Below are 22,733 nucleotides of genomic sequence, written 5' to 3' on the forward strand. Positions count from 1 at the left end.
GGGCCTTTGCTTTTCACATTTTTTTATTTAAAAATGCTAAAAGTTCTGCTAAAAGACCCCGTGAGATGGAACATTCAGCTAAACCCGCTTTAGCTGATCCCGGTTTATTTCTGTTTAGAAACATCTGGGAATTACTGAGCAGCCCAAGGTTTCCCGTGGTGTAAAGGCTCAGCCCCAAAGTGAAGTGTTATAAATGTATATCATATTATTGGCTTTTCACAAATATTATAATGAATATGTATAAGATTAGAAAATTTTGTTGTATTAATATAGTTTCCTTTATTGCTGTTATTGCTGAAACTTAGAAATAGTGATATAATACATAAATGTTAGGCTGTAACATGATATTAAACTACTTTTTGTTTATATAACCCAGAGACTAGAAAAGAAAATAGTCAGAGACCCCCCTGCATCCTAAGATTATCTTGTGCAGATGGAGACCAGCAATCCTCCAAGCCCTCCAAAGGAAAAATTTATAGCTCCCGTTATCAAAGGACAAAAAACCCAGTGACACCAAGAAGATTGATCTATTGGGAAGGGGGGCAAGGAAAAACTAAACAGGGGAACACCAAAAATCCTAAATAGAATGTCTGAATATGTATGAGAATTTATGGATATGTAGTAGGGTTCTGTTTTTAAGGGACAATCCTTTGTCAGTGAGGTGAATGCAGAGACACCCGGCCCTATCTGTATATTTTACTTTATTTTTATCTCCTAATTGTCTTTTTATTAAACTCCTAAATTCTATAAAAAATATACAAAGCCCATTTTTCACAGAAGAAAATGGAGAGATCTCTGCTGAAATGTCTCCTTGTCTCCCTGGTGCTCAGGCATGGCTGACCTGGACCACAACCTGAGCCTGGCCGACGCGCTGACGGAGCCGCCCCACGACGTCGAGGACGAGGTCAAACGGGATTTCATCGCCACGCTGGAGGCCGAGAAATTCGATGACGTGGTTGGAGAGACGGTGGATAAGACAGACTATGTGCCACTGCTGGATGATGAGGATGATGCAAAGCCTGGGAGCCAGGAACCCAAAAGCAAAAGCCACGTGGATGGAATTCCCGTGGAACGTAAGTGTCCCAAAAACTCAGACGTCAGGGAAAGCCTGCGCTCACCGTGATGCTGCTGAGACAGGAGTTCCTCTGGTGCTTTGTTTCAAACAAAGATCAAACCCTGTTTGTTGTTTTACATTAATGTTTGAGGCTGGGGGCTTTTGGGGCTCTCAGAGACAGCATTGAGCAAATTTTGTGGTTGCCATGCTCCACAAGCAGTGTCCCAAAATAGCAGAGCTGTGCGAGGTGCCACCACTCCAGGGATGGCAAATCCAAGGAAGAAAGGTGGATGGTGAGGTCAGCAGAAGGGAATCTTCATCATCTGTCTGTGAGCTTCACTCCAAATGTTTAACAGCTAAATCCCATGGTTCTGATCCAAGGTTTTATTTATTTGTGTTTCTTTTGGATGTGCATGGTACCAAAACGTGCTATTGAACGCTTTTCCAGCCCAGCTGATATTTAGAATCATGGAATCATTAAGGTTGGAAAAGATCTTTGAGATCATCAAACCCAGCAGTTCCCCCAGCACTGCCAAGGCCAGCCCTGACAGTGTCCCCAAGTGCCACATCCACAGGGATTTAAATCCCTCCAACAACTCCACCCCTGCCCTGGGCAGCTGGGCCAGGCCTGGAGGGGCTTTTTGGGGAAGGAATTTTCCCAATTTCCAATTGAACCTCCCCTGGCCCAGCCTGAGGCTGTTCCCTCTCCTCCTGTCCCTGTTCCCCGGCTGTCCCCTCCTGCCAGGGACTTGTGCAGAGCCAGAAATTCCCCCTGATCCTCCTTTGCTCCAGGCTGAGCCCCTTCCCAGCTCCCTCAGGAATTCTCCAGCCCTTCCCATCTCCCTCAGGAATTCTCCAGCCCATTCCCAGCTCCCTCAGGAATTCTCCAGCCCCTTTCCCAGCTCCCTCAGGAATTCTCCAGCCCCTTCCCAGCTCCCTCAGGAATTCTCCAGCCCCTTCCCAGCTCCCTCAGGAATTCTCCAGCCCCTTCCCAGCTCCCTCAGGAATTCTCCAGCCCCTTCCCAGCTCCCTCAGGAATTCTCCAGCCCCTTCCCAGCTCCCTCAGGAATTCTCCAGCCCCTTTCCCAGCTCCCTCAGGAATTCTCCAGCCCCTTCCCAGCTCCTTCAGGAATTCTCCAGCCCCTTTCCCAGCTCCCTCAGGAATTCTCCAGCCCCTTCCCAGCTCCCTCAGGAATTCTCCAGCCCCTTCCCAGCTCCCTCAGGAATTCTCCAGCCCTTTCCCAGCTCCCTCAGGAATTCTCCAGCCCTTTCCCAGCTCCCTCTGGAATTCTCCAGCCCTTTCCCAGCTCTCTCAGGAATTCTCCAGCCCTTTCCCAGCTCTCTCAGGAATTCTCCAGCCCCTTCCCAGCTCCCTCAGCTGCCTGAGACCCTTCCCCAGGTTCCCTTTCCCCTCAGGGTCGTTCCTGGACCTGGGAACACCAGAACTGCCCCAGGAGTTTGAGGTGGAACATCACCAATTTATTTGTGTTAAAAGTGTTATCAAAAATTCTTTAGGAAAAGGAGAGTTTTAAACAGATGCTTTCCTATATGAAAGGGAAAAGAGTAAGGTTTGGGGGTCATCCATTGGGATTTTTTCCCAGGGAGGAATTGAAATTATTGCTCCCTTTGCTTGTGTGCTGTTCCCTCCCTGCCCAAGTGGGAATTGTCACCTGGGAGCAGCAGTGCCTTGTTGATTTTATTTGTTTTGTGGCCTTGATCTGTGCTGTGTAGAAGAGGAAACCCTTGGTAACCTGATGACTTCCTTCAGAAGAAGTTTTTGCCTTAATCCTGCTGCTCATCAGTGTTGAGGAAGGTGAGGTGTGATTCCTCAGAATAAACAGAACCTCCAGGAGCACAGCATGGGGAATTCTGCTCTGTTTCAGGCATTTATTTGCTTTGTTTAGAAGTGCATGGGGTCCCTTGTGAAACAGGAGATGTAACTTGGACTTTTCCATGCTGACACAGTTATTAAATGGCACCAAACGAGCAGGAAGGATGGGAATGGACAGAGAGATTGTTACAAAACTTGGAACTTTGGCCAGTTCAGATGTGCATTATTTATTTCATTTCCATTTTAGCACTGCAGAGGCAGAGAAAAACGAGGACTTGTTAACACCTTGTACATGATTTGAGGATATTTTAAAGCAATCCTTTGTTGTGGGAGCTGCAGATCCTAAACCGTCTCAGCACCAGGATTTCTCAGTGCTAAAATCATTACCCAATATTGGTTTAAAATACAAATCCCTTAAGTGTGTCCTCCCAGCCATGTATCCTTGGGCACTGCTATCCCAACTCATTATTTCACATCACTCCAGGATCTTGGTGGGGGTAATGAGGCCTCGTGGGTTTGCTCAGTTATTAAAACTCTCTGTGAGAGAAAGGCTGGCTCCTGTGGGCAAAGCTCAGGCAGAAATTCTGGAGGGGAAGAAGCAGAATTCCAGGAGGAATTCCTTCACGGAAAGGGTTGTTAAACTCTGGCAGGGGCTGCCCAGGGAGGTTTGGAGTGCCCATCCCTGGAGGTGCCCAAGGAATTCCTGGAGTTGTTCAGCTTTCCCACCTTGTCCCAGCAGGAAAGCACTGAAGCCTAAAACAGACCAGGCTTAGGATTTGGTCCTGGAATGTTTCATTTCTCTAACTTGTTTTTCCTATTTCTTCCATGGAATTTATTTAATATTTGTCACTGTTTAAAAAGATAGTAAAGCTGAATGAGCTTCATTTATTGAGGCTCCAGAATAAATGAGGGCTGGGTGAGATTTACAGGGTCCTAAGGGGGTCTTGGTGGTGTTGTTCCATGTTTGAGTGTAACATCAAGTTTTTGGGGAACAGCAGCAAGAGTTCCTCACCCCTGGATCCAAACAGCCTGGCTTTCCTGAGGGAGAGGAGCAGCCTGCAGAGGCTTTTCAGCCTCCACTTGTTCATTTATTTATGTTAAAAGGCACAAATGTGTTCTGACATCTCGGTCTGTGCTCCTGAGATTGTCTTTCCCCGGTCAGAAGAGGCTCAGTCCTCCATCCTGTCAGGCTTTAGCTGCTCCAGCTCTGCTCCAAGGTTTTCCTTCAGGTTTTTTTCCTAAACCCAGGAGCCAGATTAGGCGAGTTTAAAGTTGAGTTGGGCTCCAGCATGGGGCTGGCTGAGTGCAGAGGGGTGGAGAGCAGGGATGTGTGATGAGCAGTCGTCTGCTCACCTACAAATCTGTCCTAGAATAAAGCTTTAATAATGGTTAACTTATAAAATACCAGGGAGAAATGGCTTTACTGTTCCTCACACCTGGCTGGACATGGTAATTTGGCAAATTCTGGGATAATCCTCTGATGGCTTTGTGGGCCTTCCATAACAGCAAGGGATGGCAGCAGCAGCAGTTCCCTTCAGCTGCTCGTGATGGGGTGAAGGTGAGGAGGAGAGGATTTTAGGTGGGAGCACATTCCAAAGGAAAGGAAAACATTGGGGGTTAACCAGGTGCAGCAGAGCTCGTGGGGAATGTTTTAGTTGAAGTGAGGACCAGGAATTGTGATCCTGGTGAGGAATTGTGGGGAATTGTGTTCCTGATAGGGAACTGTGATCCTGGTGGGAATTGTGTTCCTGGTGAGGAATTGTGTTCCTGGTTAGGAATTGGTTCCTGACAGGGATTTGTGTACCTGGTGGGAATTGTGTTCCTGGTGAGGAATTGTGTTCCTGGTTAGGAATTGTGTTCCTGACAGGGATTTGTTTTCCTGGTGAGGAATTGTGATCCTGGTTAGGAATTGTGTTCCTGGTGGGAATTGTGTTCCTGGTGAGGAATTGTGTTCCTGATAGGGATTTGTGTTCCTGGTGAGGAATTGTGTTCCTGGTTAGGAATTGTGTTCCTGATAGGGATTTGTGTTCCTGGTGAGGAATTGTGTTCCTGGTTAGGAATTGTGTTCCTGGTGAGGAATTGTGTTCCTGATAGGGATTTGTGTCCCTGGTGGGAATTGTGTTCCTGGTGAGGAATTGTGTTCCTGACAGGGATTTGTTTTCCTGGTGAGGAATTGTGTCCCTGGTGAGGAATTGTGTTCCTGGTGAGGAATTGTGTTCCTGGTTAGGAATTGTGTTCCTGGTGAGGAATTGTGTTCATGGTGGGAATTGTGGGGAGTTGTGTTCCTGGTGAGGAATTGTGTTCCTGACAGGGATTTGTGTTCCTGATAGGGATTTGTGTCCCTGGTGGGAATTGTGTTCCTGGTTAGGGAATGTGAACACAGACCAAAGGGCAGGTCTGTGCTGATGGCCTTGTGCTCAGTGCCTGTGTTTTGCCTTCTTGCACCGCTCACAAACTCCTTGGTGAGTTTAACCTTGAATCCAGGTTTTTTGGGGGGATTGTCCTGATCCAGGCTGGGATGGAGTCAGTTTTCTCCATGGTGGCTGTGTTTGGAGCTGGGTGTGAGAACAGTGTTGGGAGCACAGTTTATTGTTCCTGAGCCCTGTCCACTCTGGATCGAGGAGTTTTTGCTTTCCCAGCTCAGGCAGGGAGCAGCTGTTGGGAGGTGTGGGGCATGGCTGATCCCCGAGGGACATCCCCCAGTACAGAACATCCTGCCCAGTACAAACTGGGACAGCTGGCTGGGTCAGTGCCTGCTCCCCAGGGCTTTGGGCATCACAGCTTCCCCTTGGGTTTTATTCATAGAGTGAGGGAATTGCTGAGGTTGGAAAAGCCCTCAGAGCCCATCGAGCCCACCTGTCCCCCAGCACTGAGCGTGTCCCCAAGTGCCACATCCACAGGGATTTGAAATCCCTCCAGCAAGGGGGACTGAACCCCTGGGCAGCTGGGCCAGGCCTGGAGAGCCTTTTTGGGGAAGGAATATTCCCAATTTCCAACTGAGCCTGCCTGGCCCAGCCTGAGGCCATTCCCTCTCCTCCTGTCCCTGTTCCTGGGAGCAGAGCCCGACCCCCCCGGCTGTCCCCTCCTGTCAGGGACTTGTGCAGAGCCAGAAATTCCCCCTGAACCTCCTTTTGTCCAGGCTGAGCAATCCCCCTCTCTCTTTTCATTATTACAATTCTATAATTCTATTTCATTTCATTTTATTCATTTTATTCCCCTGCATTCTGCTCCGCACAGGGCCGGGGCAGGCTTGGGTGGCTCCGAGGGGCCCCATTCCCATGGGATCAGGGAATGATCCCATTCCCTGCAGGACTCCAGCCCGAGGGATGAGGTTGCTTTAATTGAACCATTCTGGCAGTGGCTCTGGGGCTGCAGGTGACACCACGAGATGGCTCTGCCCGGACACTGCTGCGCTCCCTCCCCGCAGCTCCAGAGCTGAAACCCGAGCCCAATCCACTTCTCCTTTTGCTCTTCCCTCCCTTCCCAAAACGAGGAATAAATGCCTTTCTTGCAGCAGGATTTGCTTTAGCCAAAGGGAATTCAGACACTTGGTCAGGCATGAAAGTGGAGATGGAGAATGTTCCACACACTTCAGAGTTTGAGAGGGATTGATCAGCAGATGATGATATTTGTGTTTTTGTCTCAGATGAGATGTTAAACCTTTTCCCTCTCAGAGTCTGTCCAGCCCCATTCCTGCCCCACATTTGTTACATCACAGAATCCCAGACTGGTTTGGGGTGGAAGGGACCTGAAATCTCATCCTGTTCCACCCCTGCCATGGCAGAGACACCTCCCACCATCCCAGGCTGCTCCAAACCCTGCTTCAGCCTGGCCTTGGGCACTGCCAGGGATCCAGGGGCAGCCCCAGCTGCTCTGGGAATTCCATCCCAGCCAGGAATTCCTTCCCAATATTCCATCCAAGCAGTGGGAGCCATTCCCTGTGTCCTGTCCCTCCATCCCTTGTCCCCAGTCCCTCTCCAGCTCTCCTGGAGCCCCTTCAGGCCCTGCAAGGGGCTCTGAGCTCTCCCTGGAGCTTCTCCTCTCCAGGGGAACATTCCCAGCTCTCCCAGCCTGGATCCATCCCTGGAGCAGCTCCAGGGCCTCCTCTGGATCTCTCTGGATCTCTCCAGGTCCCTGTGCTGTTGGCCCTGGGGCAGCTCTGCAGGTGATTTTGAGGCAGAATATTCAAATGAATGAGTGGAAGGAGATGAAACCCCTTGTTTAAGAGTCACCAGCTGCTTCAAACTCTGTCCAGCAGCACTCTGCTCACGTTTCCCCCTCGAACAGCAGCGTGTGATAAAACCCACCGGAGGACTCCTGACCCCCAGCAGCCACCCCAGGAGCTGCCCAGAGCCCTCCCTGCCCTCAGCTGGGCCACCCCTGCTCAGAGCAGGCTCAGGTGCCGTGCTGGGGACGTGCTGGCCGTGGTGGTGTCCCCTGTGTGTTCCCTCTGGGATTAGGGGGGGTTACGTTGGCACTGCCCATTTGCTCCAGATTATCGGTTTAGCGAGCGCTGCCTTAAATTTGTTTATATAAAAACAATCCTTTGATCCACGAGCCAGATGCAAATACTATCTTGTGATTCTGATGAGGATTAGGTAGTTACAACATCTTGACATGGTTTTGGGTTTATGCAATTTAGAATATGAGGGGAGGAGCCCTGGCCCTGGGCAGGTTGCTGGGTGCTTTCACGCTGGGGCTTCAGCAAACCCAACTCAGATTGATTTGCTCCAAAGGCACTGACCTTCAGAGACTTAAAAATAACAACCACTCGTGCTGGCTGGAGTTGGTGTGATTTGACCTGATTTTTCTGGAAGCTTGTCTTCCCAAAAATCTAAAACTGTAAAGGGAACCATTTTACTTGCTCTGCATCCTTCCCAAGGAGAGCCGTGGCATTTCTGATCCTTCTGCTCCTTTGGGAACCCACTTTGGAGGGGTTCAGCCACATTTGTGGTCTAGTCCTAGTTTAATGCATCAATAATGGTGGTGGCATCAGAGTCACAGAGTCACTGAGGCTGGAAAAGCCCTCCAGGATCCTCCAGGATCATCAAATCCACCCTGTGCCCGATCCCCACCCTGTCCCCAGCCCAGAGCCCTGAGTGCCTTCTCCAGGTGTTCCTGGGACACCTCCAGGGAAGGGATGAGCACTCCAAACCTCCCTGGGCAGCCCCTGCTAAGGCCTGAGCCCCCTTTCCATGGGGAAATTCCTGCTGATGTCCAGAACATCAGGAGCAGACTGAAACATCCCAGCAGCTCAAGGTGTAATCCCAGCCTGTGCAAGGTGTAAGGAGCAGCTCTGAGAGAAATGAAAGCAGGATGTGATCCTGGAGGGAATCTTGGGGCTGTCTTCTGCAGGGCCAGGAGCTGGACTTGGATAATCCTTGCGGGTTCCTTCCCACTCAGGAGATTCCATGGTTCTACAGGACTTAAGGAATTGTGGCTCCAGCCCCTGGGGGTTCACCAGGAATGTCACTGCAGGGCCCTGGTACTCCCTGTGTGCCTTTGAGCTGTGACTCAGGGCTGTACAAACCACACTGACCCCGATTTCAGGGCATCCAGGGACTGCCAGGACCTCCCCCAGTTACTGCTCCACACCATTCCCCTGCTGCAGACACCAGCCCTTGTCCAGCCCCGCAGCTGGAGCTGGGTGTGGAACTGCTGAGGAGCAGCTCCAGGGACCCCTGTGCTATTCCCAGCTCCTCCAGGAGGATGTAGGGGTGTGTTTTTCTATAAACTGCCAAGCTGATGGGGAATTTTTGTGAAACACCAGGATGAACCATTGATGTGGCTGGGAAGACTTTTCCTTTTGCTGAGGGCTGGATTCAGCCCTGAGGGACCCTGTGGCTCCGTTATAAAACTGAGGCTCAGGGAGGGCCAGCAGCAGCTCCAGGTGACTGAGTGTGTGTCTCTTCAGGGGAAACCTTTATTATTTATAAAATGAACATTTCCTCACCGTCAGCAGAGCTGAAGGCCCAGGGAGGAGCTGCTGTCGGGGCTGGTGCTGCTTGTTCTGCTTCACCAGAACTGCTCAGGGTCATAAAGTCACAGAGTGCAGACTGGTTTGGGGTGGAGGGAACCTTAAGGATCATCCAGAGCCAGCCCTGCCATGGCAGGGACACTTTCCACTGTCCCAGGCTGCTCCAAACCCATCCAGCCTGGTCCTGGGCGCTGCCAGGGGGCAGCCACAGCTGCTCTGGGCACCTGAGCAACAACCTCATTGTATCCAACTTCTTTTATCTAATCTTAAATGAACCCCCCAACAGCTTCAAACTGTTCCCCCTTGTCCACTGCTGCAAATTTCAGTGTGTAAATCCTGGTGCTGGTTATAATTTTAGCTGTCAATGTCAGAGCAGGATGGACTCGATGTCACAGTGATCAAGATTTTCTGTGCTGGTTTTTGGAGTTGGTGATTTCCCACCCTGACCACCCTCCTCTAAATTTCCCCTGATGCCTGCTTTAGCAATTTGTGATGTTTCAGCAGGAACTTCCCCATGGAAAGGGGGCTCAGGCCTTGGAGGGGCTGCCCAGGGAGGTTTGGAGTGCCCATCCCTGGAGGTGCCCAAGGAACACCTGGCCATGGCACTCAGGGCTCTGAGCTGGGGACAAGGTGGGGATTGGGCACAGGGTGGATTTGATGATCCCAGAGGGCTTTTCCAACCTCAGTGATCCTGGGATTCTGTGAGTGTTCTCTCAAGGCTGGAATTGATAATTTCTTTTGTTAGTTTTAGGATCACCTGGGTGTCAAGGTGGGGATCAGTCAAAGCTGGGGCTCCGTCTTGGAGCTCTTTCCCCAACCTCAGTAATTCTGTTGTTTCACAATGTTGTTTTCAAGCTCTGGATTAAGATTCATTCCATCCATGTTAACCCTTCCTTCGATTTCTTGCAGATTCCTCAGCCTCTGGGCCGATGGTGGTGGAGAACGGCGACCACGGGCTGCAGGGTCACGGCACAGGTACGTCCTGTTTGTCCCTCAGCACCGGGGCCACATCCCTCTGCTCTGGAGTCCCCACTCCTCCCAGGGGGCTGGGGTGGCTTTAATGGGCTGTCAAAGAATTTCCAACAAAATAAGAGCTTCACTTCCTTGGGAGTTTAAAGAGCTTCTTTGGATAAAAGCTTGATCTGAAGATGTGCTGTTCTTTATCCATGGTCAATGCCGGGAAGGCAGCTGATCAAAATGGATTTGTAGAGAGCCCATAACATCCAGAGGTGAGCTGTGCCCTGTCCTGTGACTCCCCCTGAGACCCACAGTGGTGTTTTCCCACGTCCCCCATGCTTTGGAGCAGTTTTTATTCACTGCCATGACCCAGCTGTGTCTTTCCACCCCAACCTCCCCTTCCGTGGACACGTCCCCACACCTGCCCCAGCAGTGACACAGGTGACACCGAGCCTTTGGAACCTTTTCCCATTGCATCAGGGTAGTTTTGACTGCCAGAAGTTTGGGATGGAACTGGATCAATATTTCAGACTTGTGCAGAACCTGGAAAAGAACTGACCTTTTTCCAGTCAGGCTGAAGTGCTGAGGCTGCTCCTCTCTGAGGCACAGTTCATAGTGAACACTGAGCCTTTCTGACTGGGAATTGGGGTTCCTACCAAATTCCAGCCCACCTGATCCCTTCTGCCATGAGGCCTTTGCCTGTGGCACCTCTCTTCTCTTGGGGATGGAACATTCCAGGGTCAGTTGTCACCCTGGCCTGGGTAAGGACTTCATTTGGTGTCCCTTGTGATGATTTCCAGGTCATGGCTGAGTTTGGGTGCCCCCAGGGTTATCCCTCCTAATCCACAGGTGCAGCCCAAGTTAAAAACCAGTTCAGGAAAACATTTGGGAGATGGGGATGAATTAAAACACCTCTTTGCTATATTTCTCTTTAGAATTTTAGAGTTTGGTTTAGTTTCATGTCCTTAGTGAGGATGGGAATAGGAAAATTGATCTTTGTGCTTCATTTGCCGTTGGAAATCCGGTCAAAAGGAAGTTGTGCATCTTTTATAATTCACTATAAACTGAAATTAAGAAAACTTCTGAACCTTCCTAAGGATATTTCCTCCTTCTTCTTTAATACTTACAGCTAAAAGAGCTAGAAATGCAATCAGATTTATGGTCTGAATAATTAAAGGCATCAGGAATTCTGTATTGAACTTCTGGCTTGTGTTTAAAAAATTCTTTGTTATTTGCCTCACTCTTGCTTTGTGGAGGTTTAACTCTTCACGCTAAATGTTAACAACTTTGATCAAAGATACTTTTATGTGTCTGGAGCTTTTTAATTTATTAATAAATTCTCTCTTTGTGGGGTAGAGTTGATTTTTTTTTTTCCCACTCTTGTTCAAATCTATCTAAAAGTGACATCAAAGTGGCAGAGCAGCGTGTCAGGATGAGTGGCCATCAAGTTAATGAGGTTTGCCAGAGTAACAGAAGATTTACATGACACAATTCCTTCATGGCCTCTTTCTCTACCCCCTTCCTTGTGGAATTCTTGCAATATCCGTGGTTCTCCACGGGAGAGAAGGGAGAAAAGCTGGATTTCCACCCACCTGCACCAGGGGATGGCCTTGAGCAGTGCCACGTTCAGGAGGTGCTGCTGCCTAAATCCCACATCCCTGGCCCTAAAGCACCTCCAGTTTGGGGGTTTTGTTTCCAGCAGGATCCATTCCCTGAAATGGATCCATTTCCATTTCCCATTTGAAAGCTGAGATGATTCTTAGGGATGTGGGATGTGAGCCCAGTGCAGAGAAATGGAGCAGCCAGGAGAGGACTGAGGAAGGTGATGCTCAGACAAAACAGCTTTTTGCTACATAAACCAGTGTTAAAAACTCCAGAGAGAGCTTTAAAAAGCAGAACTGGGCTTAAGTTGATTCTGAAACAGACTCCAAGGAACAGGGGTGGTTGAGCTATTTGCAAATCCACACGTGGATCTCTCCGGGCTGGAGCTCAGGAAGCACTGCTGGATGGTTTTCTTTACTCATCAGATGAAACAAGGTGATGATTGACCTTGTTTTATTACGTGCAGCATTGTCTGCAGCCACGTGGGCTTGGGATGGGTCAGGACCGAGCTCCTGGCACTCCTTGGCAGCGGTGCCCGCTCCCAGACACCCAGAGCGCGGCAGATGGCAGCGACCCAAACCTCTGCAGCTCGGGGCCAAACCCTCCATCAAGTGCTGAATTCTTTTCATCTGGCAGTGCTGTGTTCAAAGCGCTGCTGCAGGGCTGTGTTTGGGCCAGGATTTCAGACAGGGAGACCCTGGCAGCTCCTGCGAGTCCTTGGCAGCGCTGAGCCCGACGTGAGCGCTGCTGTCTGGCCCTGTGGGGTTTGTTGTTGGGAATTTGAGAGCTGCAGAGGGGAGATCTGGCTTTGGGTGCTGGGCACATCCCATGGAAGGCTCGCTGTTAATCCTGTTCTTCCTTAAAAGGATAAATGGAGAGGCTGGAGCAGCGTTCCAGGGGAATTTGGTGCTGGTTTGCGATCCCTGCTGGGAGGAGGTGCTCACCTCCACGAGACAAAGGTTAGGGATTGCTTAGTCATACCAAGGTTTAGAACCAAAAATCAGTGTGTAATTTTCAATTTGCAACTCTTTTATTTAGGCAGGATATTTGCCTAGAGTTCAAAGGAAATATAAATTTTCAAATAAAACCCAATCAAATTTCTGGAAAGCAATCCATCCAGGACGATCTCGTGGTTGATCTGGATGCCTCTTGCCCAAGATGCTGGCAGGTGAGAAGTTCCCTAGGGAAATATCCCTGCTGGATGCTCACACTTCCCCTGGCTGGGCTTTCCCTGCTGGGGGAGTTGTGTCGCCCAGGACTGGCAGGGATATTTTGTTTTCAGTGCAAACTGTGTGTGCTGAGGTGCTGCTCTCTGTGCCTGTCCCTGGTGGTGACCTGGCCAGCCCAGTGTGGCTCCTGTGGTGGCTGCTGGCACATCCCCAGCCAGCCCTGAGAGCACAACTCGTGTGTGTGTGTGTCTAACCTGGCTTCTGGCAAATCTCCTGGCTGCACTAATGAAGTGTTTGGTGTTGTGCAGTGCTGCCTCCATGGTGATGTTTACTAATGACTTGCGCTTTCTTGCCCCCTTCCCCACCCCCTTTCCCTCTCCTACTTCTTCTCCTCTCTTCTATTTTCTCCTCCTAGAAGCCTAGACTGTCTCCTAACACTGGGGCTGCCACTGACGCGAGACCAGTGTCCTTTTCTACCTGCCATTCCACTTGTAAAACCTGCAGCATTTTACAGAGCTCTTGCTTTACCTCCTTGGACTTGGCTGTAGAAGAAGCCAAAGGGTGGCTCCATCCTGCTCCTCCTCCCCGTGCTCTGCAGTGCTTGTTGAAACCTTCCTCTCTCTGTGTAAGCACCAAAGTGCGCCCTCCTTTTTCAACCGCGCTATGCCAATGGGTTTGAAATCACCACCTCAGCTCCATTTTTAGTTTGATCACCTTTAAATTTGGTTTCTCTCCGTTTTCATGGTGCTCCATAAGAGAAGGTTTGAAATTTCCATAAGTGGATGGGTCCACCATGACTGCAGCTCCCTTCCCCTTCTCCCCACGCTCACCACAGCCTTTTGGAGAACCTGCCTTCATCCTTGCTGCTTTGAAACCCTCTCACACCAGGTTCTGATCTGTAACAATGTTTGTTTTCTTCCAAACCCCTGGGCTGGGATCATTTTAGCACTTTGCAGACTCCAGAAGCAGATTAGGGAAAACCAGATTTCCTGAGGTACGGGTGGATCAGCTCTGGTGTCTGAGGGGTGGATTTTGGGGTCCAAGCACTTGCCATAACTGGGAGTGTGAAAGAAAACAGCCAGCCCCAAATTCCTGCCTTAGGGGGTGGCTTTGCTGTCATACTCCTTCCCAAAAACCTTAGAAGTAAGAAAGAAAATTGCCTTTTTTTTTTTTTTTAACTTCACACTTCTGGCTTCCTGTGGGGAATGACAGCCTTGGCTGGAATTTTACCTGCCATGAGAAATAATCTGTCCCTGCTAAAACCGAGGGGAACAAAAGGACTGAGTTGTGAAATTGTACTGAAATAATCCTGACAATTTCCAGCAGCACCAGAAGGAGCCAGGCCTGTTTTAACCTACAGGAGTCCGGAGGGATTCCCACGGCTCCACAGAGGTGCAGAGCTTCCCAAAGACAAAAGTGCTCATTTTTCCATCAACAGATGAAACAAAACATGAAAGGAGGAGATGATTAGAGGGACAATGCCGTATTTTACCTGAGACAGGCTCAGCTTTGGGAGGTGAGGGGCTGTTTTGGGCGAGGAGAATCGTGCTCCGGAGCTCAGGGTACTCGGCCTGCAACACCTGATGGAAAGGATTTAGCTGAACCCAAACGTAATCTGAGGCTGAACTACCCAAAACGAGCCTGCTGAGAGCTTCACTTGCCTAAAAATGGTGTTTTCCTGCTGTGAGGGGAGTGCTGGGCACCCACTGCAGCCCTGCTGTGCTCGGCGTTCTCAGGATATCACGCCCGTGCTGTGCCAGGGCCACCAGGGCTGTGCCAGGGCCACCAGGACTGTGCCAGGGCCATGCCAGGGCCACCAGGGCCACGCCAGGGCCACTTTGGGCACATCCCCAGCAGCTCAGCCCAGCCTGCTTTTGTTGTTTGTTCGCTGTGAGAGCTCCCTGCTCCAGGCCAGTCCTGGACCTGGCGCTTCTCTCCCCAGTTTGGTGCCCGTTTAACCCCTTGTGCCCCGCTCGAGGCTTCCTTAGGAGCTGGTGTCCCTGTGGTGCCACTTCCAAAGCCTGGTGGCTTCTCAACACGTCCACAGTTGTTGTTTCTGGGATAACTTCACGTCCTGGAGGCTCCCAGCTCCCCAAACTGGGCTCTTTCTTCCCAACCCCATCAACTCACAGCATCCTTCAGGCTGGGGAAGGCCTCTGAGATCAAGTCCAACCTGTGAGTCCTTCATGTTGTGCTCTCCTTTGGGATTTTGGTGTCTGTGGCCATAAAAGGAGATTCTTGCATTCTTGGCTTTCTTTTCAAAGACCTTTTCATAGCTATTTTTTTTTTTTTTAAATGTGATTTTGAAGCGAGGCAGCATCACTTTAACTTGGCTCCTCAATTATTCTTTCTCACCCTTTGCCTTAAGTGGGCTTAACTCTTGTGCCCTAGAAATAGAGAATAAATAATATAAGACTGAGAGGTATTTTCAGATTGAATTGTGGAAGGTTTCAGGTTACCTGAATATGAAAGTTTGCCAAGGCAACAATGCTTTAAGGCCTTGGTTAAAGTAGCCAAAGTGAGGTGGGCAGAGGAGTTTGGGGACAGCTGCCCATGCTGGGACCCCCAGGGCTGCAAACATGGATCATCCATCCCATGACACCCCCACATCTCACCCCATGTGTGCACCCCTGCTGATCTGAGGTGGAGCTGAGCTGGGTGTTCCTACAGGAGCTCCCAGCTCTGGATGTGCCGGGGTGGGAGGAGGATCCAGGGGGGATTTAGGGAATGGGGGTCAGTGCAGAGTGCAGGATCCTTTGTTCCTCCTGGAGAACATTCACATATCCCCCTGTGTGTGTCCTGCTGCAGCCCCGTGAGCAGGGAGGCCCCAGGAGTGTTCCCTGCTCAGGTTTCCTGCTCCCCTCCTGCCCTTGGAGGTGATGCTGTGCCTTTCCTGTGCTCTAACATCCCTGTGCTTCCACCACTCCTGTCTGCTGGCACTCCTGATGCTCAGTTATCAATTCCAATGCTCTGTATGATGTGAAGCTGTAACTGCTGTGGAATAAATCTCCCTAATAAACGTCTCAAACTAACCCCTCCCGAGTTGTTCTGTGGTGAGAATCTCCGGGCTGATTCCTGCAGGGAATGTGCTGGATCAGCTGCTCTGCTGGTGCCACTGGAAGGGGGAAATGGCTGGAAACAACATCCTTTGGGCAGAGGTCGGAAAAGCTGTCCCTGCAAGAGCAGGACGTGCAGAGTGTGGGACTCCATCCCCCCACAGCATCCTTGGAGGGACAGGGATGTCCTGGCTGGAGCACTCGGTGCCTAAGGAGGGGGCTGGAGGTCACACTTGGCTCGGTGTCCGAGCACAGCAGTGACCAGTGGGTGCTCAGGGGTGGGACCAGCCCTGTCCAGCCCCTCTGGGGACCTTACTGGTGGCACCGAGCTCTGGGTGCTGTCCCAGAAGGGATGGGGCACCCACAGGGACCTGGCTGATGCCTAAAGAGGCTCCTGGAGCAGAGTTAAAGGAATAAAGCAGGGATTTATTAAAAAGCCCTTCACAGGATGCAAGAGCCCAGCCCTGCCTCCACCCAAGAGTCCACCTGGCTCAGGAGGTTTCACACTTTTAAAGGTTTTGGCCCATTTCCATTTTGGGGTGAATTGTGCAATTCCAGCCTCAGGTGATGCAGTCCCATCCTCCCAGATTGCTCCATCAATTCGCTGCTTTTTGGGTTGTGCTTTTTTGGGGCCTGGAGCTGCAGCTGTGTCCTTGGTTCTGGGGCTGGGAAAGGATTGTTGTGTGTGCCTGAGCTGTGGGAGAACTTGGTAACACTTTATGTGAAATTCAGAGTTAGGTACCAATGCAGTACAGAATCTGGAAAACGTAAAAGTGAAAACTTGCGGCATCAGGCCAGGCTGGAGAGGAGGAGGGATTGTGCCAGCCTCAGCAGGGCAAGGTCCTGCACCTGGGCTGGGACAATCCCAAGCACAAATCCAGGCTGGGAATGAAGGGATGGAGAGCCCTGAGTGGGAGAAAAACATCAAAAAAACCCCAGCAAAACCATCCCCAAATGAGTTTATTCTCTGTAGCATTTTGTAAGTAGGACACCTACAGTGTGCTCTTCTAATTAGAGCTTTTCTACTGTGCCTTTCCTCTTTTACCTGCCTGTGTATTTCCCTCTTGGTGCAAGTTTTTATTTACAGAGGCTTTTGTCCTTCCTGGGCTCCTCACAGGAGGCTGCATCCAGCCGTGCTCACTGCCGGGGAGTTCACGCTTCCCGTGGCTCCAGTCTAAAAACAGCAGCCAAGTGAATAATTCAGCAGCTTTGCTGAGTTCCTCCGTGCCTCAGAGGGGTTGTGTGAGTCTCCCTGAGCTTTGGGGTGGTTGTTTTGGGGAGAAGGTGATGTGACAGCTGGGGGGGCTCAGTTCCTGGCCCTGGTGAGGAGCTTGGGGGCACAGAGGTCCTTCCAGGGAATGTGGAGCTTCCCCAGCTCCTGGGGGATGAGAGGATTTTCCTGCAGGTCCTGGTGTTCTTTCAGATGAGGAATTTGTGGCTTCCTACAGCTCAGGAGCTGAGCAGCTGCACAATCTCAGCTCCTGAGCTACTCCTGAGCAGTTCAAAGAGCTTGAAGACATTTCCCAGGTGTTGAAGTGCTGATAAACCCTGGGAATAACAGGCAGGTTATTAATTAATTAATAACAGAGCAGCTGGGGCTGCCCCTGGATCCCTGGAAATGCCCAAGGCCAGGTTGGACATCGGGGTTTGGAGCACCTGGGGCAGTGGGAGGTGTCCCTGCCATGGCAGGGGTGGGATGGGATGAGCTCAAGATCCTTTCCAGCCCAAACCATCCTGGAGTTGTGTGACCCTGTGGTGTCACGATGTGGGATGAGGGATGGAGAAGCTGGGGTGTTGGGATGCAGGTTTTCCAGCATTTCCAGCCCTGGGAATGCACTGGGAGCTCCTCTGGTGGCTGCCAGGAAAAAGAGGGACCTTTTCTGACTACAAAATGCTGTTTTCATGCTGGATCTCTCTCAGATGCTGCTTCCCCACCAACCTGCTGCTTGGCTTTTCTGGTTTTTTGTTTCAGACTTTGCTTCAGAGGTGGGATGTCCCTGACTTGGCTCACTGAATAGGAAATTAAAAGGATTATAATGAAGTCATACATATGTCGAGAAGTCTATTAAAAGCTTAACAGGGAGGCTTAGTGAGGTTTAAAAACTGGGAATACAAACCCTTTCTGTTTTGCAGCGTGCTCAGGAGTTGTTCTAGCAAGGATCTGACAGCTGGGTGAATTAATGGGGTCCTCCAAGGCTTGAATTTCCTGAGCAAGTAGCTGGGACTTAAAATATTCAAGCCATGAACTTTGGAGCTTGGATTTAATATGCTGTTAGTGCACTTCAAGCACTTTGTGTGGGGAGGTGCTGCAGATCTGCAGGCTGGGACCTCCTGGAAACCCTGAACCCTTTTCTCTGCCCATCCTTTGAGCTCATCAGCCTTTCCACAAAACCCACTTGTCCTTTCTCAGAACCGTGTTTCTGTGGAACTGGGAGTTTCTGGGCACATAATGAGACAGCCTTTTTAAACTCTTGATGTTTTCAGGGGATTTTGAGGCAGGTAGGAGAGAGCCAGAGGCTCAGTGCTGCAGACAAGGAGCTGACCCTCGCTGCTTCTCTTCCTGAGAGCTGCTGTTACCCAATTTACCTTTAATTTGTCTCTCTGGAACTTAACTACAGCTTTAAAAGATAGTTTTTCCCCTTTCTTTGCTTAAAACAACATCATGTTTATTCCCTTGCTTATTCCAGTGGTTTATGGGGAGTTTTTGCAGGGATCCTTCAGCTGAAATGTAGAGAATTTCTAGGAGAGCCTTGTCAAAGGAAAATAAACAGCGGCTGTAAAAGACACAAAAAATTAAGCTTAGTCTAAACAATTTGTCATCACCTTTTTTTGCTAGGTGGGTTTCATTGTTTGGCTTCACAATAGGAGTTAATCTCTGCCACTCCATCACTTGGGTAAATATTTGCCTTGGAGCTGTAGCCTCACCCTGGGATGGGCAGGGAAGGGGCAGGGAATGAGCTCCTGGTGCTCCAGTCATGTCCCATCCACAGGGCTGCAGGAGCTGCTGGGTCCCATTTGTGAAAAACATGGTTCACATAATTTTAGAGAATTTAAAAGTTTAATAAAAAGACAATTAGGAGATAAAAATAAAGTAAACTATACAGATAGGGCCGGGTGTCTCTGCATTCACCTCACTAACAAAGGATTGTCCCTTTAAAACAGAACCCTACTACATATCCATAAATTCTCACATATTCAGACATTCTATTTAGGATTTTTGGTGTTCTTCTGTTCAGTTTTCTCTTGTCCCCTTCCCAATAGATCAATCTTCTTGGTGCCATCGAGATTTACATTCCCTGATACCAGAAATGCAATAAATTCCACCCCCAGAGTTCTGGTCAGGCTGTCTTCATCTGGATAAGAGAGTTTACAAATGCAGGAGTTCTCTAGTTATTTTTATTTTTGTTTTTCAGTCTTTGGGTTATACAAACAAAAGCAGTTTTTATTTTAATACTATGCCATAGCCTAACATATATGTATTATACCACTATTTCTAAGTTTTATCAATAACAAAAATAAACTATATTAATACAACAAAATTTCCCATTCTTATATACATAACATTCATTTTAATGTTTGCAAAAAGCCAACAATGTAATGTGTCTATAACACATTCCCAGCCTCAGCAGCCTGGCAAGGTGGGGCTGTGCCTGGAGTGCTGCTCCAACCTGGGCTCCCCTCCCCACCAGGCTCTCCTTTTTCAACTTCCCCACCTTTTATTCCTCCTCTAAACCTGGGGTTCTGCTGGGAAGGAGGGATTTCATGGGGCTTTATCCTGCTTACAAAACCGTGGGGAAGCGTGCTGGGATGGCAGAGTGGCTTTGAGAGGTCGTGTGACACGGGCTAAATCTGAACCTGGGGATAGGAAACTTCCCTAATCCTGCCTCTGCTTGTGGCTCCCTCCGAGGCCTGAGCTCTTTAATCTTCTTCCACTTCAGTCCCATCACTGCAAATAGGGTAAGGCTGATTATATTGTGCATTTTATCTTTTCTAGCTGCACCCCAGCTGTTGTTATCGAGCGTTCTCGTTTCGGGGTGGGTTGGCTCCGGGGTAATCTTGGATTAGTGGGACCTTTTTCCTGGAAAAAAAGAAAATTTTATAGTTAAGGAACGTACTGGATGCTGTGAAACTGCTCAGGAGCTCTTTGGTGGTTGGGGCTGAGAGCAAATCTACACCTTGGAGCAGCTTTGGAGTAGCTGAGCCGAGGGAGACTCTGCAGTGCTGAGCAGGGCTGTGGTTCCTCCCCTTTAAACTCCCTCCCTGGAGAGAGGTTTGAACAAATCCAGCTCTCTCAGTCCTGCATGAGTCCCTGAAATATAAATTACATTTATCCTCAGCAGCAATCTCCCCTTTTTGCTGCTGTTCTGGTGCAATTTCTGCAGCTGCTTTCTATCTCTGACCCATGAAACACCGAGCTGGTGTGTCTGAAACACTCTGGCTTTTGGCAAGTGGCAAAACCTTCCTGAATTCCTGCTGAGGAGCAGAACAGGAAAGCCTCGCTGCTTTCTTGAGCTATAAAACTGAAATAATGTGTGAGAGATGCTCAGGATCCTCTCCCAGCCCAGGGAAGCTGTGCCTGGTCCCTTTGGAACAGTCTCCTCTCCCGTGGGATAACGCTGCAAGCCAGGCTCCCCCTGCCCTTGGAAATGCTGTGGTGGGTGTTTTTTCTAAGTGTGGGCTCCAGTTTTTCTCTTTGGTGTGGGTTTGGCAGAGCTGCTCCCTCCTCAGCTGGAGCCAAGGTGGGGTTGGGATTTCTGTGTGCTGGAGGATGAGGCTTTCCCATAAACCTGTCCCTTCGTTTGGGCAGCAGTGGAAGGACAGAGAAGCTCTTTCCTGGAGGTGACCAGGCAGGATCCCTGTTTCTCTTGGCATTAATCAATGCCTGCTAAATAGTGCAGGATTAACAACTCCCTTGGGAACAGTTCTGGAACTGTTTCTGTGGACAATTGATGCTGGAGGCACCTCTGGAATTAGAAGTGACTTGGCAAGGCACAAAAATGACAGGAGACTGCAGGACATGAACAAAACACAGTTCACCACCCCCCAAAAAATATCTGGGAGGGATGTTTGATTTTGTTCTGTCACGTAACTTAGGGTGCTCTTTAACCTTCTTCCTTTCAGTGAGAGCTCACAGCATTGACTGAGTCATGGAATTGTGGAGGTTGGAAAAGAGCTCCAACGTCACAGAGTCCCAGCTGGGCCTGATGCCCAAATTGTCCCCAGCCCAGAGCCCTGAGTGTCACCTCCAGGTGTTCCTTGGGCACTTCCAGGGATGGGCACTCCAAACTTCTCTGGGTAGTTCCAAGGCCTGAGCCCCCTTTCCATGGGGAAATTCCTGCTGCTGTCCCCCCTGAGCCTGTCCTGAGGCCGTTCCCTCTCCTCCTGTCCCTGTCCCTGGCAGCAGAGCCCGACCCCCCTGGTGTCCCCTCCTGTCAGGGAGCTGTGGAGCTGTAGAGGTTTGACCTGTCTCCTCTCAAAGAGAATTTCCTGTGGTTCTCTGTGACAAGTTTAATCTGTGCAGCACCAGGAGTTGGCCTTTGATGACCCTCGTGGGTCCCTTCCAGCTCAGGATATTCTGGACTCTGTGAAGTTGTGTTTTCCATGGCCTCCTGAAAAACCAGACTGGCCAAACTCCCTGTCTGTCCCTGTTCTTCCTGAGCTCCTGGGGATTCAGCAGTGACTTGGATTTCAGAGGGTTGGGAGCTCCCTCACACAAGACTGAAGGGCTGAAAAGCGACATTTCATCCTTCTGGAGTGCTTTTTTAGCTGTGCAGATGAAAGTTTACCACGTTGGATGGTTATTTCCCAGCTCCAGGAGGAAAACTGGCACTTCCCGGTGCTCATGGTGAGGAGAGCTCAGGTTTCCTGAGCCAAAATTCCAATTGTTGCTTCCCAAGCTGGCAGGGGGAGCAGCAGGAGGAGGCTGTGGCAGAGTTTGGTGCTGAACTCTCCTGGGTCAGGCTGCAGGGGCCCTGTGACATTCCCTGTCAATGGGATTTGGCACAGGAGATGGGATGGAGGGGGCTGGATGCCACCAGCTCTGCCTTAATTGGAGCCCAGCTTCTTGTGCTTCCAAAACTCCCATCCCAGGGCTGGGGAATGGGATCTGCCAAGAGAAATGATAAAATGGGAATATCCTGAAAACTCAGGGATAAACAGACTCCAGGCTGGTTCTGCTCACTGGGCAGCATCATCTGTTCCTCCAGCACAGGTAACAGAAATTGGGCTGCTCTGTTGAGTCCTGGGATGTGCAGGCAGAATATTTTATATTTCCTATTTTTCAAAAAATATTTTCTCTTTTAACTTCATCAGAACTTTTTGATTTCTAGGTTTAAAAGTGAAAACATTAAGCAAAGGTTATTTTGGATCTTTCACACTCTAATAACTGGTTATGTTCCTCCAGGAAGAGAATTCCCCTTTTGACATTGCCTTGCCACTTGTCACTTAGCCAAGTCTTTATTTACCTTTGTGTCATTTCCTTGTGTCTCCACTTTCCCTAACATTTCCTCTGGCTACAGATAAAAATAATTTGCTTTCAGCTTTGTCAAGCCTTCCATGTTCCATCTCCTACATTAACACTCTCCTGTTTCCCAGTGGTGCAAACAACTCTTTCAAAATGTCACTTATGGGCAGTTTTGTAATATTTTAAGGGCTCTGTGTCTCAATCTTACAACCAAAATTACTGATTCTGCTTAAAAGAAGAAAAGAAAAAAAAATCTTCAGTTTTGTGTGTTATCACTGAAAGTTTCAGGTAGTTTTCTGCAGCTCTTTATTCTACCAAAGGCAATCTCAGATTCAATAGGAATGGGAACCTGATAATCATGGAAAGATCCAAATTAGAGTTTCCCCATTTTGTAGCTGAGAGTTGAGGAAGATGAGATTTACCTGGCCAGACTTTCAGCTAAAAACACATAAATATTTGTATAAATGAGCTGATGAGTGCTTTCAACTGGCAGTTGTGCTTTTTGTGGTGATTTTAGAATTGCTGGTCACAGGGGTCACATCAGATTTTTACCTTCTGAGTCTTGTGCTGCTTTTTTGTGTCAGAGGCATCTCCAGTCCTGCTAAAATCAGGTTCCAGCATTAA

The 22,733-nt window shown here is 49.5% G+C and overlaps 1 protein-coding gene across 7 annotated transcripts in view; it reads left to right on the plus strand.

Annotated features, from left to right (window-relative positions):
* MAP4 (microtubule associated protein 4) overlaps positions 1-22,733 on the plus strand; it is a 139,063-nt gene that overhangs the window by 46,294 nt on the left and 70,036 nt on the right. For all 7 annotated transcript variants that reach the window (XM_088066820.1, XM_088066817.1, XM_088066828.1 and 4 more), the window contains exons 3-4: positions 831-1,073; positions 9,772-9,837. In XM_088066820.1, the coding sequence (XP_087922946.1) occupies positions 833-1,073; positions 9,772-9,837 (307 nt within the window). In that variant the 5' untranslated portion in view covers positions 831-832. The remainder of the gene's footprint in view (positions 1-830; positions 1,074-9,771; positions 9,838-22,733) is intronic.

Source organism: Pseudopodoces humilis, chromosome 1 (assembly GCF_049639895.1).
Source record: "Pseudopodoces humilis isolate 2021_Gansu_Grassland_sample_001 chromosome 1, ASM4963989v1, whole genome shotgun sequence".
NCBI lineage: Eukaryota > Metazoa > Chordata > Aves > Passeriformes > Paridae > Pseudopodoces > Pseudopodoces humilis.